This window comes from Daldinia loculata, assembly GCF_022478755.1.
Source record: "Daldinia loculata strain CBS 113971 unplaced genomic scaffold F4817scaffold_5, whole genome shotgun sequence".
In the NCBI taxonomy this organism is placed as follows: domain Eukaryota; kingdom Fungi; phylum Ascomycota; class Sordariomycetes; order Xylariales; family Hypoxylaceae; genus Daldinia; species Daldinia loculata.
In genome coordinates this window covers 197,509-215,637 of record NW_026054859.1, presented here as the reverse complement: position 1 = coordinate 215,637, position 18,129 = coordinate 197,509, and the positions used below count along the sequence as shown (strand labels likewise).

Genomic DNA, 18,129 nt, shown 5'->3' with positions numbered 1-18,129 from the left:
GGCAAGAGGATAAGGAGGGGGGGGGAAGCGCAGTAGAGCAAGGAATTACCAGAGCGGGATTTTTTTTTGGTGAAAGTTAAAGAGAAAGAGACTCGCATCAGCACTTGGAGTTATCGGCTGTCCGTCTATCTGAAAACATGCCAGTCTTTCCGTCCGGGAGAGCGAAAATCCCCTGCATCTATGGTTCGATACTGTAGAATAGATACCCCTTAAACAATACGAAGAGAACAGAAAATATGTAAAACTACCTCTACTTTGCTTGTGATACTTGCAGTTGGTGTCTACTTGGTACTTGATACTTATTCGGACTTGATTCAAAAGCTTCCATTGCTATAACTCGTTTATTTACTTGAAGGGGGTTATTTGAAATCGCGTGTACTCATAGCTATTCAAGCTAAAGACTACCTTAGTTACAGGTAACCATCGACAGGACAAGAACTTGATGAACCGTTTCTAGCCTGATAGAATGGCAGGCGTCAATATAGAATAGTGAAGTAGCAAGGAACGAAACAGCACATGCCATGGGTCTTTCTGCACTCGCCCCTTTTTCGAAACATTAGGTTGCTAAGGACCCAAATGCTCAAACCTCCTTTCCATACCACACATACTAACACTCCTACGACGATCAACTCTGAGGTAAATAGATAGCCTCCTTAGAGTCACCCCAACGAACTTCTCTCAAAAGATAGATCTCGAACCACATACGTGTCACGAGAACATCAAAAACGCGACGTAACACTAACGTTTATCCGATGCAAAAGCCCCCCCCCCCCCAGACCTCATGCACATATGCAACCAACCAATTAATCGCCAAGCAATGCAGAAAATAATATAACACACACGTGAACCTATCCCCGTAAGCCTTGTACCGTAGACGCCCCCCTAGTATCTACCTCGATCCATGCTCCCTCCCAAGGCGAAAAAGAGAAACCTTCATCTCATGCATCTCTAGATACGTTTTCCACTAATACTTATTCGATATTCTTTTCGTGGGAGCCCCCCAGCCGTAGGGTACCTAGTCGTGGGCTGGGTCGAACAGGAGTAGGTCATTCTGACCTAACTTGCGATACGTGCCATCCGGAGACCTATTGTACACGCCTTGTTCTCGTGGGAAGGTTGAGACCCGGGAGTCTCGTTTGTTAAGCCATGTATTTGGTTTTCCTGGAGCATAATAGCGAAGCGTGAATAAGGCCGCGCGGGGCGCCTTATAGAATGCCCTTAATTTCTCAAGTACGGGCTTCTCCCCAACTGCGAGCCAGTGCTGGCCACCTAGTTTCCAGGGTATGATGCCGCACAGCAAGCCAGGGAACAGGTTTGGATGCTCCAACATCTCGACACCAAAGGCATTGACGCTTTCCTTTGCTAGATAGGTATACTGCTCGTCGCCTAGGAGCCCACCCAGCCTGAAGAGATTCGACACAGACACTGCGTTGACGGACGGCTGCGAGGTATCCATAGCGTCCTTTATGCGGAGCAGCGTGTGCGGCGCACCCAAAGTCGTGGAGTAGAAGGCCCCGCATCTAGCGTTTGCCGTCGTAGGTGTTGGTGTAGGATTATCGTAGAAAAGTTTGATCTGAAGCTGCTGTAACTCATCAGCCCATTCAAGCCACGACTCGTCGGCCGTAGCTTGGTAGAGTTCAATGAGTCCCTCAATCAACAAAGCGTAATCCTCTGCAAATGCCTCGATATATGCTCGGCCGGCAGAATATACTCTATAGAGGACTTTCTTGTTGCTATCCCAGAGCACGTTCTTAATGAATCGAGCTGCATTCTTGGCTACTTGTAAATACCTTTGCCCTTGTCTTGATACATCAGCATCGGTACTAATTAAAGCTGAAGCTGTTCGTGTCAGCGCAGCAATTGCCATGCCATTGTACGCTGTAACAATTTTAGTGTCAACCTCTGGATGAACCCGTTCTTTCTGCCGATGAGAGCGTAACTTCGCCTTAGCAGCTTGGATTCGCTGCTTTACTTCGCCTTCCGAGATCCCGAGCTGCTTACTTAGCCTCGTAGAGTTCTTAACGATATGGAGGACATTTTGGTTGAGGAACTCATCGTGAGGATCGTATTCGCGGTCGACGTTGCCATGCTCCTGGACGTTCCAGTACGCGGCCGCGATCGCGCTATCTTGTTCATCGCCAACAATGGCGTCAAACTCCTTCCTAGTCCACAAGTAGTAGGCTCCATTCTGCATGACTTTATCTCCCTTTCGGTTATACGAATCCGCTGCCTCGCTGGTGAAAAATCCGCCATTTGGTGACAGCATTCTATCGCTAACGATGTAATCGGCAACTTCAGTCACCACATCAGCAAATTCGCCGTCCTTAGTGCCTCCAGACAAAAGCCAAGCATCTAAGAAGAGACCGAGGAGCAGGGCATTGTCTATCAGCATCTTTTCGAAGGCTGGCAATGACCAGTCCCTAGTAATAGAATATCGATGGAAACCGCCCCCTATATGATCATGCACCGCGCCGTTTGCAATCCTTCGAAGGGTATGCAAGCCCATACCACTAATGTATTTACAGTCGTTTGGTCCGACTACATCCTGGACGACTTTCGGGAATCGGGTAGCTCTTAGAAGTAGAGAGAGCTTTGCCGGTGTTAAGAACTTATCCTCGAGGCCGAAGCCACCGAACATGGGGTCAAAGGTCTTTGTGATCCGCTCGTATGCCTCTTCGATCTGGTCCAAGTCGACCTCACCATAAACTTCACGGGGATGATCAGAACTTGAAGTAGCTGTTTCTACTTGAGTAGAAGAGTTAGACGCCAAGAAATCATTCCCTGCGTGGTTCAGAGTACCCTCCGCCGAGAGATGGCTCAACTCGACCATCATCTTTTTTGCCTCTTCGCGAACACGAGACTCTTCGTCCAACCAGGAAGCGAGGACCTTCTTAATAACGACAAGCCAGTCGAGGGGCTTCTCAACGCCGTCATTTTCCGCGCTCACGTCGTCCTGGACACCAGGCGCGGCCCAATAAGTCCCGCTGAAGACGGGTTCCAGCTCTGGAGTGAGGAAGACATTTAGTGGCCAACCTCCGCTCCCACTGAGAGACTGATTATAGCTCATGTATATGTTATCGATATCGGGTCGTTCCTCACGATCGATTAGAATGGGCACGAAACTCTCGTTGAGTAGAGATGCGACTTTGGGGTTAGAAAAAGACTCTTGCCTCGTAATATGGCAGTCTGGGAGCAAATCAGCATTGTCTAGCTCTAATACTAGCTGTGTATCAACATACAATGAGACGCGAGGAAGCCGATACTAAGGAACATCAATTTGTTCTCTTTCTTTGCCCGGCTAATCGCATCGTCGTCTAGGAGTTGCCAGGCAACCGGACTATCGGAGTGCGCTCGTACGTAGGGGCTCTTGCTATCTCGGGCACGGTTTCTAAGTGGCTTGAGCTCAGTAATGGGCTGTCCTGCCGGTCCTGCCCCAGACGAGATATCTGTGTTACTCGAGTTGCTCTCGGAAGCTGACAACTTCGCTCCAGCCTTCTCAGGCTGCTGGAGCTGTGCTGACATCATCTTGACCTAAGTTGACTAACAGAATCACGCGAGAGCTTGTAGGTTGGATCTTTAGTGGGAAGATGAAGAAGGATAAGATGTAAGAGGTTGCTAGTAGTAAAGTTAACCGCAGGTGACCGCAGTTGACCAATATTCCTCTGCTTCTGCCTTGCAGGCCATACACCGGATTTACCAGCTCTCACGAGCTTACATTACCTGTAGATTGCTTGCAATAGTAAGGCTCTTTTGAGGGGTTGATCAGCCTAGTGATAGTTCTAGTGTTAGTCCTAGCGGTTCTCACGGGGCGCAATCTAACCGGAAGTAAATTCTGCGTATGACTCGCAAGAAATACAAGAAGGTTGGAGCTCCAAGATGGAAGAGTTCGGAAAACTACCTAATGTTCTCAAGTGCGAGCTTGACACGGTGGAGTACTCATATGTATAATTGCATGAATAGCGGGACTGGCAGGTATCGCACAAGTACGAAGTACTGCATGTACCTTTCATGACAACCCCGCCAAATTTGATAAGATACATTTATCTTGTAGATAACTTAATTGTCCTCATAATCTTAAACCCGGTATTCAAACAGTCTCCAACTTGCTTCACTGAGTTAGATGAGATATATCTCATTCTCAACGACAGTTAAACTTAAAAACTAGTAGTATGATAGCCTATAACTAAGACTAGTTATATATCCTTAGGAACTATAATACCTTTATATTTGTTACAACAAGGAAACATAATACCAGACTAACTATCCAGATACTCATCCTTCTAATCTATGCGATACTCTGAATCTAGTGTACAGTTTTATTCCCAACCGGATAATACAAGAGCTGACATAAAGAGCAAGCTACCGCTTCAAGAAGCATTAGCCTTCGAGGTCATGACAGCGAATCCCTGTCCCACCGGCACCGAACTGGCAGCCTTCACATCCATAGCCACCTTATCAATCCACACGTCATTAGACGGCGCATTGCCCAGCGCAAACGAGAAGACGAGCTGGAGCATACGGTCACTAGACGCCGTCGTGTAGGGAAACTCGACACGTGTCCAGTTCGTGGCTCCCTCGTCCGCGGCATCCACGCGGTGCGCCACCTCGCCGTTAGCAAACAAGTTGACATACGAGTTCGTGGCACGCCCGCTTCCAAACCGCACCCAGAACGAGACGGCCCACGACGCGCCCGGTGAGGCTGGCGGCGAGATCAGTGGACTGACTAACCGCAGGTTAGCCCGCAGGTCATCTGTTTGCGAGTTCCGCCGCATATGCACGTGGAACGCGCCGCACGACCCGTTGGCTCCGGGGCGCGCTAATGAGTAGCTCGTCGACATGACGTCCACCATATCGATACTCCACGGAGACAAGCCCTGCTCGAAGTCGCCATTCTCGATCATCTTAGAGCTAGAGGTGCTGGTGCAGGACGGGCTTGCGCTGGCTGTTGAAGTTGATGAAGTGCTTGATGTGCGGTTTAGCGATGAACGCGACGAACTGCCGAAGACCGAGGCGGATATGAAATCTTCGGTGACGCTTGGAGCAAAAGTGTGCGTTGTCGAATTGGGGAAGTAAAAGGAAGAGCTATGGCAAGGAGTTGTCGAAGTTGGCGTCGGCGTCGGCGTACACGTCGTATCAGTCGAAGTTGAGCCATGCAATGAAATCGAGGCATCCGTCGCGGATTTCAACGATACCGTCGAGTTAGCACCAATAGGATCACCGGACGAAGATGTACTCATAAACGACGATGTCGATGTCGAGGTTAGATCTAACAAGGTTGACGACGCCGTGTTAGCGTTAATCGAAGTAGGTAATCCCACTCCCGAAGTACGAGTTGTATTCGCCCAAAAAGCCGAGCTGCTGCTTGATATAAGACTCAATGAGGTTGTGGCTGGGTGAGAACTATTCGACGTGAGTGTCGACGGCGTTTTAGACGACTGTCCCCCAGGAAATCCCGGGCGTGTGCTTGACAGTGTGTTGGAGACGTTTAAGGAAACGGATAAGGGGTTATCCGAGACCGACGCCGTAGAAAGCGAAGCCGTGGTCGTCGAAGTGGAATCAGCAAGGGAAATGGTGAGTACCGATCCTGGATTGGAAACTGTCGCTTGTGTGCTCGAAGCTGGGTCCTGTGACGACGGGTCGCCCCCAGCACTGCCAGATGCTGTAGATGTCGACGAAGATAGCCCCCGTGAGACTGAAGACCCAAGGTCCGGAACGCTTGACACCATCGAATTAAATACGCTAGAGGGAGACGCACTGCTCAAATGAACACTATCGGTGGGTGCGGCTGGTGTGGCCGGTGTGGGAAAGCCAGGTGACGACTGGCCATTACTTCCTGAAGCGATAGTGGAAGTAGTGAGCGTTGTCAGAGTTGGTACAATAGTACTAGAAAACGCCGTAACAGGTTGAAAAGAAGGACAAGCGGCACCGCATTGACAAGCCGAAATGTAGGGTCGCTTGTTGGTATTACCACACTGTAGTACTTGAAGTCAGCGATTATTTGTCTCTGGGGACTTGTAAGAGGTCTTGAATAGGTGGTTCACGCGCCCTATCCACGACCAAGAAGCAATAAGGGGCAATGGGGTTGCGCGATGTTATACTTACTGCGGCCGTTGCTTGTGGTGGGTAGTTCGTTGCGCCGTAGTGACCGATGGTTGAGCAATAGTTCAAAGCTTCTGCAAGAGCAAGCGGGGAGTCGCATTGGAAAAGCGCATTATAACAACTACCGGGAAATTAGTACTCCTCCAGGACTACTTCGATACCAGAGACATACTCATCGTGTTTACAGTCGGACTGTGCGCGGACGGCGAGTATGAACAGACATAGGATCCAGCTAGCTAGCTGGTTTGACATGATGGCAAACATCTTTGGTAGGTAAAGAGCGAAGTTGGTAGGTATACGAAGTAAGTGTATGAACAGCACGTCTAAGATATAATGAATGACTTATTTGTACACGATAGCAATAAAAGTTTCTCCGCTACGAGAGATCGATTCATCTTATATTTCCATCATAAAAGCTTCTTCCAAATACACGACTGAATCATCCATCACGACATAGGAACACAAGGTCTTCGATCAATGAATTATCAGACAGCCCAGTACGACCCTCAGCCTCACTCCCAGCTCCGTCTCCCCCCCCAAACCCGGGCTCGCGATATACATGCGACGCACCCTGCACGACCGTTTACGCCAGCCGCGACCCCAAAAACAGGGCCGCGGTCCAAGACACCCAGGTGCCGCCGAAGCGAGCGCCCGTCTCACGACGGCGGTGTTTACGGCAGACTTAGTCAGGACCGCTGTTATTTCTCGCGAGATGACCTGTCTCAGGCAACTGCGGAAATCTAGGCCCTGGAGGCCGTAGGCCCGAGACACTTCCGGGATTTTTGCCTGCTGGAGAGATTCGCGATATAAGGTCAAGTATTAAATGTCTCGAAGCCTGGTGGGCGCGGTGGGAGAGCTGAGGGGGTAGGTTGGGGAGTCAGTTCGTGGACGACGGAGATCGAAATTAAACACACGTTGGTGGTGTCGGCTGATGGGGGCGATTTTGGCTTGGGTATGCCTTGTCGTTGGTCTGGGGAGGCCTCGCGTTGTTATGGTATGGAGGGAGGGGGTCGTTGGATATCTGCTGAGATACTATCGCCTGTGTAGGTTAGGTATTACAGATGCAGTAGCTAGATGATGATGATTTAGCCATCACGAGTCCCGAGATGGGTGAAGCTGTGTGATGGTGTACGAGCCGTGATGGATCTGGTTGCTTCACATGTTCTTTTCAACCTGATCCTCACTCGTATCACTCGTCGATGGAAATATTATTTCAGTCTAAACATTGGGTACGTATATGTATTCTAGTTGTCTTCGAAATACTTCATAACCTGTCATGAATGTGATATTGTCGATTCAATGTACTTATCCTTGTACAGTCTCTATGTAGATATATCGAAGTATCAGAAATCATATACTCGAATAACACTCTTCACCTCCCAAGACATTCAAAGAACTCCAGTCTCTATTCCAGACAGTTCTTCTTATATGGACTACGTAGGTAGGTACTCATTCATATCGCAACATCCCCATAACTGACGAGATAAGTATTATTTTTTTCGACTTGAGAATAAACCAAACTCCACCTAAGCCTCATCAAAGGGCCGCGCAGTGCTCTGTATTAGCAACCTAGAGTTATGTATAAAGTTGTATAACATCGTGACTTTCAGGAAGTACTTGACTAGTACCGCTAGGTTCATCAGATCCTCCTCCCCTTGCTATTTGAAATCGTCCCCAGGGTATCCATCGCCTTAGATCATATCATAAATCTCGCATACATCTCGTGACGATCCTATATTTTCCTTCGTTACTACCTCATAATAAACCCACCTATGCTCTACAAGCCATCCCAAGTGACGCATCTTACCATAGTATAGGTAAGGTAGATTTCGGGTATAGGTAAGCCAGGGTTGTATATCGCCGATTTCGTGTAACCTACCTACCTACCTACCCTACACATCCCGCGTCAACAAGGCTCGCGCGCGGGACATCCAATCTGTCCAGTCTTACCTCTCAGCCGGAGATACGGGATTATCACCGGTCCTATCTACGCCTACACCATGCAGGTATTTGCATTGTAGCTGCTGCAGTCAGGCTAGATATACCTATTAAACAGGGCGGCCGCTTAGTCTACCTAATCACTCAAGCGTCCGCCCCTCTCCATTGGACTAATAACGAAAACCCGCCCCGGCAGCGGGATTCCTAGCAGGCGATCTCGGCTTTTGGACGCCTTGTACGACGTCGAAAGTCTGACCGCCGTGAGCAAGGTAAGTATACCTACCTAGGTATGTTAGGTAGGTATGTATGTACATAACTATATACTCCAACGAGGCCCGCTTTGGCACCAAGGGTGCGGTAGAGGTGATCCCAGAGCCATGTCGTTGGAACTGGCTAGTTGCGGGTGACGTGTGTGGAGATAGGCTGGGTTTAAGTCCTGGTGAAGGGTAGTTTATGGTTTATGGTGCTTACGCATTTGTCTCCTTGTGTGAAGTGTGAAGTTGGTGTGAGGGGAACGTGATCTTTTCTGTAGTAGCAGTAGAGAAATATCGGCGTTAAGGCGTTTTGGATATACATATGGGATAACTACCTAGGTAGGTAGCAAACTTGGTAGTCTCGTCATCATTTGGAATTCGTGGGTTATAGTGATTGTAAGGCTTGGTAGTAATGCGAATTCCGTTAGTGACACGAGACGGGTTTGGACGGGCTTAATTATTCATCATTAATAACCTTTCTGGTTGATATACTAATAGGATATAAGCCGGACATTATAAGCATTAGTCGTCTCTTAGCTAATAAAGTCCCGAACTTGTTTCAAGAATTAAAATATCCCAATTCGGCCAGGTCCGCAAGTTGGTATGGAGAATTATATTCCCGTCATATTTCCGTATTTTATTATATTCTATATTCTGCGGACCTCCCTCTCTAGTCACCTTACCCACAAGCAGGCCGAACTCTCGGTCCAAATAGGTAGGGTTTTATTGTACATACCTTGTACCTACTCTGGGAGTAGGCAATGACTGAAACTCTACTGCTACCCATAAGACGTGATATGTAAGTCAAAACTCCGTGGTGGGGGAAACTCCGTATGTGTAATTACTAAAACCGTGATTATACTAAATTAGGACATACTAAAACTCGTCCGCACCGGCTCCGCAAAGTGGCGCGTGAGAGAAAGCCGCCCCCTAGGCTTTGATGAATCATCAGACGATATAGACATACACTACATATCGATCTCACTAGCTCGAGCGGTAGTTTGCTACGGGAATGAGACTACTTATTGGTCTTATCTGGAAGCATTAACACCGCAGTAGTATGATTTCATGATTTGTCATGACAGAGAATTTCTATAGCGCCTTGACATTGGCGATATGTAAGTCTGTGCGGTTTAGTTTTAGCCTTACCAGACTATTCTTAATTACGCTTTAAGCAGTGAGCCGAGCTAATACTATTAGGTAGGTATGTATGCATATCGCCATAGAATTACGGATTACGTCTATAGTATAATTGGTAATCACGTCTGTCATGTATGTTGTTTCTAGGTGACATTCGTGGCCGATCGACGCAAGGGTTTGATAGGAACCGTAAGCGCGGGCATAAACCTCGCGCATAAAATGGGAAAGCGAAAATAGCGAGGTATGCTGCTTCATAAGAGGCAATCGTATAAAATTCGTACAATTTACGAGTGTAAACTTGCGCATGGTTGTTGACAGGTATGTAGTTAAGTGAACAGGGATCCAAATGTCTATTGTATATGTAGGTATCGTATGTCTAGATCCGCAGATAAGATCTTTTTATGCTATTTCTCGGGGATTGATAAAGAATTATGATGATCATCGGGTCCGAGATGAGCCCTACCCGTCCGAGATTACTACAATGCTGTTTTGGTTCTGGTTTCAAGCACACACAGACACACAGACACACACACCATGATGGCTATGCTCATTAGTCCCAGATAATTACACGCATTGGTATCATTATGAATCATCTTCATCCATTGGCCGTACGAATCTTCAGCTAGGAATCAGGCACCGTCCTTACTAGTCGTCGCTGGGCATCTTGGCGCCGTGCGTATGTAGATAAGAGCGTAGCTAAGACATGGGACGGCTTCTGGGCAGCAGTACATACACATACAGAATAACGTGGGAACTGAGATCAGCCCAGAAAAAAAATCCACCGGGATCGGGTCATTTCTCAATCCCGCTTCCCGCTAATTTTCGGACCCCGACCCCGAACCCGAACCTGAAGTTGGTAGGAGGGCATAGTTAGTCGAGATAAAACCCAACAGCGAAGTTATGCTCCGGAGCGTTTAGTCCGGTTTTTATTTGTTGTTTGTCGGTGTCCGTGCCTGACCGACTCGATTACATGCATAATTCGTGTCCACGTGGGGAGCTATTGCGTTCCTAATCTCGTTAAGGAAAGGGAAGAGAGAGATATAGCTCTTGGGCCGAAGTTGTATGTAAGTAGGACCAGGTCCAGGATGGGTGCTGATGACGAATTAGGTGCTACCGCTGCGATGGTACCGCTGTTATTAGCTGCCGTTTTATTTATCGGGGGGGTCGCCCCCAAACGGCACGTACAGGATATAGGGCGGGCTGTGGGTTGTCATTGCTCAACTATCATAGCTATCATAGGGTTGGGTTGGTTATCTGGATAATACCTATGTGCGTGGTTGTGCAGTACCTAACGTGTAAGTCGGGTACTTACGCGGAGGCCGTATGCTCCCGCACCCGGACAGTTTATTTGCCCAGACGGCCAGGGAGAGAAGGAGCTTAGCAGAATATGTATAAGAAAACGAATACGTGGGAATTTCACTGACCGCCCCAATAGTCCATACGTATGAACCGCTGAAAATAGGGATGCCGTGTAGGTTATTTCGCGGCATCGTGGCTGAGCTTCACAAAAACGCATCCGTGACCACAATTTATTCCGTACATGGTAGTTACTTAAAGGTACATGAGAAATCTATTTCACACGTTCCCCGGGGTACTTCTTTTTTTTGTTTTGCCTAGGATACCTAGGAACCAAGAATACTGAGGATTGCTAGTGTAACTGACTTGTAGGCTGCTTACGTAGACTTATTAACTAACTTACTACGTACTTTAATAGGATTTGGGATTGCTGAGGCGATCAGGGGAATTTTGGGGTAAGCAACTAGGTAATAAGTGAAATGGCGGGAACGGCCTTTGTTTCATGCCGAACCGTTGAAATCATAGGCTGAAATGATATGAAATCATGGGTTCGATATTTCCATACCGCTAAAGGTTGATAAGCAATGGGAAGTTAGTGCAAGTTTTTAACGCTTCACTCATCATCCCCCCCCCGTCCCTAGTCCCCCAGCATGATTCAGAAATGGTTCACGATTGTTAATAACGCGGGGCAAACACGGCGGCCAAGCCCCGACTTGCATCGCAGATTGGGGACGAACAAAGCCACCTTTTATGAAACGATTGGCTTTTCTTATCTCTGTAGGTATCTACAAGATAATCATCATCATCGTCAAAAAATACGAACTTGGACAATTAAACATTCGATTAACATGACCTCATTAGGTCACATTTCACAATTGAAAAGATTGGCTCATTAGAAAAAAATAAAAAAATATCAGGCAAGTTATATCATGAACGTGGTCTCATTGTGTTATTACTCGTTGCCCGCTGCGACCCGAGCGGGCACAAGAAGCGCCCCTCAGAAGTATGTAACGTCAAGGAGGGGCATCAAAGATGTTAGCTATGATGGACATAACGCTGGAAATAAACCCGCCAACGCCGTAGATGCATTTCCCTCTACCGTAGTTGTTAATACAACGATGGCCGAGATGGCTCTCTCTCTCTAGCCGCCCGGCTGCGTCTATAGTTTGGAACCCGACCGCTTCTTCCCCCAGTATTTTCTGTAGTCCAGAGCAAGGTTGCGCATATACCCTTGCAGTCAACCCGTTGAACGCCGTGCAATTATGTGCAAGTGTTGAAGAGAATTCCGGAACCCCCCCTCTTCCCGAGGTGTTGCGAGATATTCCTAAGATACTCCTGTATAACCAAAATCCTCATCATGATCGTAATGATTCCATATTGTACCCGGAATAGATCATCGGATCTCCGACTCCTAACATAACTTCTGGATTCGGACATTGTATCATATGAGGCTTGATCGTCCCAAATTCGGATTCGACTAGCCCTTGGCTGAGCATCATTTCTGCCATGTCCATATCCATACCCTGCATGTATTGCGGTGTTAAGTCCATAGAACTCGGTCTGCTCATATTCCACGCTGGGTAAGTTGTGGGGACAGAAGGCGATTGGACAGCGAAAAGACTCCTCGACTCGACATCGGATTGCATAGTCTTCACGTCAACATCGTACGACGTAAAGCTCTGTGGCGACATGGTTTGCAAGTTTTGGTTACCTAATATCGCCTTCCTATAATCTTGCTCGAAGTCTGAATGATCGAGCTCCGAAGAGCTTGCCCGGTCCGTTCTCGTACAATTCGACTCCGTCTCCGATCGGTGTTCCGTAGTATGTGTCTCCTTTTCCCTCTCTCTTTGCTGGACATCTAATTCGGCTGCCAACCTTGCTAGTCCCGCTTCGTCCTCGGGGAAGACCGAGTGAGGTGGGAGGTCGGCGTCTGCGTTAGGTCGGATGCACCCGAGCTTGGTCGCGATGTTATGGATGACAGGTTGACCCCTATCATTGAGCTCTGGCTCCCCTAAATCCCAAGGTTGGCCATTCCTGACCATAGCATACAACTTGTGGACTGTAGCAATTAAAGCGAATTGGGTATTTTCCAAAACCTCGGCATATCTTGCTTCCTATTAGCTTCTCGGCACTATTTAAGCAGGGGCTGGTTAAAACTTAACATACCCTCTAGGTAATTGCTTGTACTCGGTCTTCTTTCGTGTACCTGCTGTGCATACCAAACCATCGTCCTTACACCTCTTACACGGGAACTCTCCGTCACACTGCAGCATCAAGTTAGTGACACTATAAACTTGAGCTGAAATATGACGATACTAACCTTGGTTTTCTTCATTCTACATCTTTCACACGCCTTCCAAACTCGCTTATGCCTGTTGTCGACAGCATGTGGTGATAGAGGCGGCGGGTGGTCGTGAGTGGGAGAATGTGAGGAATGGCTAGCTGCTCGCTTTCCGCCTCGATGTATAGGCTTGACTACCTTATTACTAAAAGTTGTACTCCTCCTCGACGACGTCGAAGGTTTGATATTGTCCTCCACGGGAGGTGTTGGCATCCCACTATCCATTTCGAGAGATCTGATAACGAGGCGACACTTATGTGTGATACCAGAGCAGCAGGGGCAATATGTTACGCAGGTGAGTGTGTAAGTGGACTGGGGCTCTGATATATATGCAGAGTGTTGCTACAAAGTGGCCAATTGTGGAAACCAAACTTAGAATCCAAGCTCAAGACCAGATAAATAAACCAAAACAGTAGAAGAGGGGAAGAGAGGAATTAAAAGGGTCAGAGACTATTCGAGAAATTCGATCGATAAAAAGTGTGACTCTTGAACTGGGATTAATAATGCGGTAGAGTGAACCGAGCTTTTAAGGGCGTGACGATTATGTGATGTTGCGGTTTAGATCCGGTAACTTTATTTTGGGAACCCAGCAGTCTCGAGTGAAAATCGACCAGGGTATCGTCTTTAAAGTCGGCCGCGCTTTATGTCCGAATGTGCGGGCTAGGCAGGCTGGGCTAGTGACTTGTTGCTGACTGGTCGATTTTGGTAACTGTAAGTCCTTTGATGGAACCCCTTGGATATGTTACGGTCCAGTTACGTCCTAGGAATTCCAATGGCTTGTGTCAAGATGATGCGTACGACCTCTTGGTGGCTTGCTTCCTAGGATCGGAGAGTGGTGATATATTATATAAACGTCTTTGTATGTCGAGTTCTCTATACTGTGTTGAGGTTATGAAGTGTAACAAAGAGCCGAGGTTATGTATAGCGTCATGTATTAAGTAGTTATCATACATAGAGCTCTGATATTACTACTCGAGTTTGTTAAGCTCAAGGGGATAATGTCGTGATGGGCGAGGGAGGGGGGGAGTATATATGAATATAGGTAGCATAAGTCGAGTTAGAGCTGAAGGTACCGTTTATCTTATATGTATTCAGCTTTGAATTCCTGTTCATAAGAAGCAGGGCTTTCGTAATGCCGCTTGGGCGATGCTTGTCACGATACCATTCCTCCATATCTGCAGGTACTACATAGGTAAGTTACTTTGAATGACCTGGGTGAAGGATCAGTGGCAGAGAAAAGTGACAAGTAGATACATGCATCTACATGACGATCGGAGTCCAAAGTCGCGAAAAGTCACCGGCCATAGGAAAGTAGCCCAAGGCTCAGTAAGCGTACAACGTGAACCGGGCCAATGTTGATAAAAGTAGGTCGGACTTATGCTACTTAGTTATGCAACCCTGTAGCATAAACCCTGGTAGCTTTAGCTTGAACCCTCTGATCAACTGATGTTTGCACAAGCTTGCATAGCGGATTGTAACCGCTCCGTCACTAATGCATCTACGGTATTGAACTCCCTAAACTCCTTAAGCCTTAAGCTTTCCCATCGCTCTTTTTGAACTTTTTAACAGGTAACTAGCCCGCTAACTCCGAATTACCTCAGCGAAATAAAATTCCAACGTACGCAAGGGATTAAATCTTCTTCTTCTTTTCCCTTTTGTTCCACCAACACCATTTGAGTTATTATTTTTATTTTTATTTTTAGGGCACATGTTTTCCCGTGCCCAAATTTTAGGGTCGTGGTCCAGATCCCGAACTCCATTAGAATACGGCGTACATAAGTGCATTGCCCCATTTTATAAATTCCTCGGTACGTTTATGAGCTACGATATTCTAGAGGGCGGGAGATACTTGGCCCGTTTCTAGCGCAAAGCATTATTTTGTACGGTAACTCTAATGTTAACTCGGGCTGCTAGGTAATTTTTATATGTAGCTCGCATTCGTTTATAGCTCCTGAGGCTCTGCTAAACGCACTAATGGCAACTGAAAGTGGCATGACTGATTTATTTGTACTTTATTATTTGTACTTTACACGAAGCATCATAATGATGACGTTACGCCTCATCGGGCTTGGCTGCTCAGCCATCGCGGGTTATCAGAGACATTTTTAAGTTTTACCTTTTCTTTTTTCCATCTGGGACTAAATAAGCATAAGACCTTGGCCCTTTTAAGCGACCTCTTACTTGATGCAAGGTAACAAGCGGTAACCCGTACCTAGGTTAGATCCTTTGTGGAACACCCTGCAAGGCGCTCCCCGTTTAGCGCATTCCCGAAGGAGAGGACTGGCAGATCCGGAGAATCCTCTTATGGGTTTTCTTCTGTCTTATGCAAATTGCCTTTTCAAACCACCACTTTTCATGTTCAGCTTGTCTTTACCATGTATGTAACGCGTGGTTACGGGGAAACCCAGCCAACTTCAAGGTTCAACACTTTTATCGTTACGGCGATTCCAATGACATAAAGCAATGATGATCTCACCATTTGCTTAGCTGGGCTTAATTACATGGTCGCACATAATATAGTAAGTGATACTTTCGCAGGCCATGAAAATGCAAAATGGTTCCGGTTTTGGCTAAAAGTGGATGGATTTGGCGAGGAGTAGCGGAGCAAGCTGCAACTTGCAAGACGCATCAAAATGCAACCGGTGCAGCAGATTTCAGCTTAATTCTAGAAGAGGGAATGCTACTTGAATATTATTGGTCAATGCAAGAGGTGAATAAAAGGTATAAAAGGTGGGGAACAGGATATGATCGCCCCTAGGACCCACAACAAGCTTTCCTAATACATGTGGTCCAGTACCATGGGACAATTGGAAATGCCGTATCGGCTCCGGATGTGATTTATACATCGGCCGAATCGGAATGAAGCATTTGGATAAGACATGGTAAAAACGCAGTAAGGTTACTTCCATATAAGGTAAGTCCACCTTTTGACCATTGCCAAATGGAGTATGATGGAGTAATGCACGCGGCATTAATGGTGTTGAAGATATAAGGTGCATAAAACGATATAATGATATACAAGACACAGACCCAAGAATCCGGTTAAGGAGGGGATGGTTTTTGATCGGGGTTGGCTTGGGTGGCTGGAGTAAAAAGGCGATCGATCAGCTCGCACGCTATCAAAGTTAATTAATTAATCAATCAATCAATCAAAAAGTTGCTGTGGAAATCTTTTTTTTTATGGAAGCACAAACAATAAGTAAAACACCATAAGATGATCACAAAAATCCATAATAGCGGATCCGGTTGTTCGGTGCTCGGCCGCTACATTAGCGAGTCAAGCTTCGCTCTCCGAGGGAAAACCCCCCTGGCATCAATCGAACAACACAACTTTTTCTTTCAGGCCATGTCACGATGTCACAAGCTTACTTTTACCCGTCCACCGTCTATCGTCCACCGTCCTTTTCAAAAATTGACTCAAATTTGAGGTTCGTTTTGGAGTAACATACCAGGGGCAAAAAGTCCCTCATTTCTCATTAAACTTCACGATCCGGCAGGCTATTGCATACCTAGGTAAACCCTGTACGTAGGTATGTATTATGATCAGATCTCTGCAGCCCTGTTTAGCCCTGTGCAGTCCGTGTCACGAGAAGGAGGAATCGAAATAAATCTTCGCTCTCCACAAACTCATCCGCGATCGTCCGTCTCGTTCACGTGGAAATCGAGGAAGAAACTTGCAGTACAATACATACTACATATGAGTAGCTTCACATGCGAAGGGGATGCTGATGGAAACAACCCAATTTCCTCTCGGCGGGTCGGCTTTTGCAGTGATAAAGCCGCCCGAGGATATTAATTGGATCGTGAAAGGGTATCACAGCATTAGTATCAGCATATTTTCACGCTCTTACCTAGGTAATTATCTCCTAACGATGGGACGTGGGTCAGCCTTAGTGGGACAATACTTGAGGCCACTTAGCTCATCAACTTTTCTATTCTCTGATTCTGCGAGGTACTTTGGAGACTTCGAGATACAAACGGGGGTCGAGTTGTGAAATCCGTGCCTTTGTGCTGGCGGAACTTAGTGAATCGACTGTCCGTGCTCCGAATCCCGGTTCTGGTCGAGATCCTTAATACTATTACATACATACAAGCAAGTCATTGAGTCTTTTTTTTACGATAAAACCTGCTTGCATGAGAAGTTTCCAACATCTTGCCAACATCGTGCTCTACTTGGGCATATGTAGTCGTAAGCAGAGTTCATCAATAACTATTTCCGCGTGTTATCAAACAGTCGTGACGTCTTGTTTTGCCACAGGTGTAATTTGAAACCCCGTCTTCACAGCCACTTGTTGTTGGCTTTGGTAACGGATATATCGACTTGGCATCCCTAACTTCGCCATACTGACCTCAGTTATGAGAGGTTCGTATAAAAAATAATACAACGTAACCAAACGCTGTATCACCAACAACTAAAACTACACGTAACTAACTGAACCAAGTACCTAGGTATGCATGAACGTAACACGTAATCTTCTAAAATCATTAAACCAAGCCTGTCTTTTCATAACTAAAAGGAGAAGAAGAACTTCTAGCCCTACGAGTACCCACTGCCCCTTAACCAACTCGAACGAGGAACGTTACCATTTCCACAATCTTAGTCCTGAAAGAAAATCGATGTTTTAGCTAGACACTTACAGCCCCGCCACATAGGAATACCGCGGCTCTGCTTCTTAGATGGATGCAATAGGAGGTACCTAAGTAATGTAATGTAGAATGTACCTAAGGTAGCTAACTTGCGCCAAAACTACTTACCCATCGGTCCGTCTCGCAGTATGTACAAGCTTCACGAAGCTTTCGCAATAATAGCCGAGCTAGCGGAAGCTGAAAATGAGTAAGGCGGCGACAGGGCTAGACCTGGCTAAAGAAGCTATGTCTCGAAAGAAAAAAGAAAAAAGTTTGACAGCTCCGATGGAGCTTTGTTCTCGATAGCGTGGGTTGAGTGATTTTACATAATATCATCATCGCCGAGTTTTCTCCTTGGGACTCCGGGACCCGCAACTTTTTCGATTCGAATCGGCCGGAGATTTTTTTTCTTTTTCTTTCTACATAGCCCTTGCG

General features: G+C 46.8%; 3 protein-coding genes across 3 annotated transcripts; all 3 read right to left on the bottom strand.

The window, feature by feature from the left end:
* Positions 1–271: 271 nt before the first annotated feature.
* On the bottom strand, positions 272–3,670 carry F4817DRAFT_212433 (uncharacterized protein). The gene is made up of 2 exons (XM_049298709.1): positions 3,240–3,670; positions 272–3,186 (listed from the first exon to the last, which is right to left on the bottom strand). The coding sequence occupies exons 1-2, from the start codon at positions 3,523–3,525 to the stop codon at positions 1,016–1,018; spliced, it is 2,457 nt and encodes an 818-aa protein (XP_049162618.1). The 5' UTR covers positions 3,526–3,670; the 3' UTR covers positions 272–1,015.
* A 697-nt stretch (positions 3,671–4,367) lies between these two features.
* F4817DRAFT_312237 (uncharacterized protein) lies at positions 4,368–6,351 on the bottom strand (the record flags this gene model as incomplete). The annotated part of the gene is made up of 3 exons (XM_049300103.1): positions 4,368–5,972; positions 6,103–6,220; positions 6,272–6,351. The coding sequence occupies 3 exons, from the start codon at positions 6,349–6,351 to the stop codon at positions 4,368–4,370; spliced, it is 1,803 nt and encodes a 600-aa protein (XP_049162617.1).
* Positions 6,352–11,977: 5,626 nt separating this feature from the next.
* Positions 11,978–13,542, bottom strand: F4817DRAFT_212336 (uncharacterized protein). The gene is made up of 3 exons (XM_049298708.1): positions 13,048–13,542; positions 12,894–12,991; positions 11,978–12,833 (listed from the first exon to the last, which is right to left on the bottom strand). The coding sequence occupies exons 1-3, from the start codon at positions 13,291–13,293 to the stop codon at positions 12,083–12,085; spliced, it is 1,095 nt and encodes a 364-aa protein (XP_049162616.1). The 5' UTR covers positions 13,294–13,542; the 3' UTR covers positions 11,978–12,082.
* Positions 13,543–18,129: the final 4,587 nt, after the last annotated feature.

What these genes read in the sequence shown, in the direction of transcription:
- F4817DRAFT_212433 (XM_049298709.1), bottom strand. Translation starts at nt 3,525, where the DNA reads ATGATGTCAGCACAGCTCCAGCAGCCTGAGAAGGCTGGAGCGAAGTTG. An exon ending in CGGCTTCCTCGCGTCTCATT is followed by an intron (nt 3,187 to 3,239) that starts GTATGTTGATAC and finishes ATTTGCTCCCAG; the next exon opens with ACTGCCATATTACGAGGCAA.
- F4817DRAFT_212336 (XM_049298708.1), bottom strand. Translation starts at nt 13,293, where the DNA reads ATGGATAGTGGGATGCCAACACCTCCCGTGGAGGACAATATCAAACCT. An exon ending in GTAGAATGAAGAAAACCAAG is followed by an intron (nt 12,992 to 13,047) that starts GTTAGTATCGTC and finishes TTGATGCTGCAG; the next exon opens with TGTGACGGAGAGTTCCCGTG. An exon ending in TACAAGCAATTACCTAGAGG is followed by an intron (nt 12,834 to 12,893) that starts GTATGTTAAGTT and finishes ATAGGAAGCAAG; the next exon opens with ATATGCCGAGGTTTTGGAAA.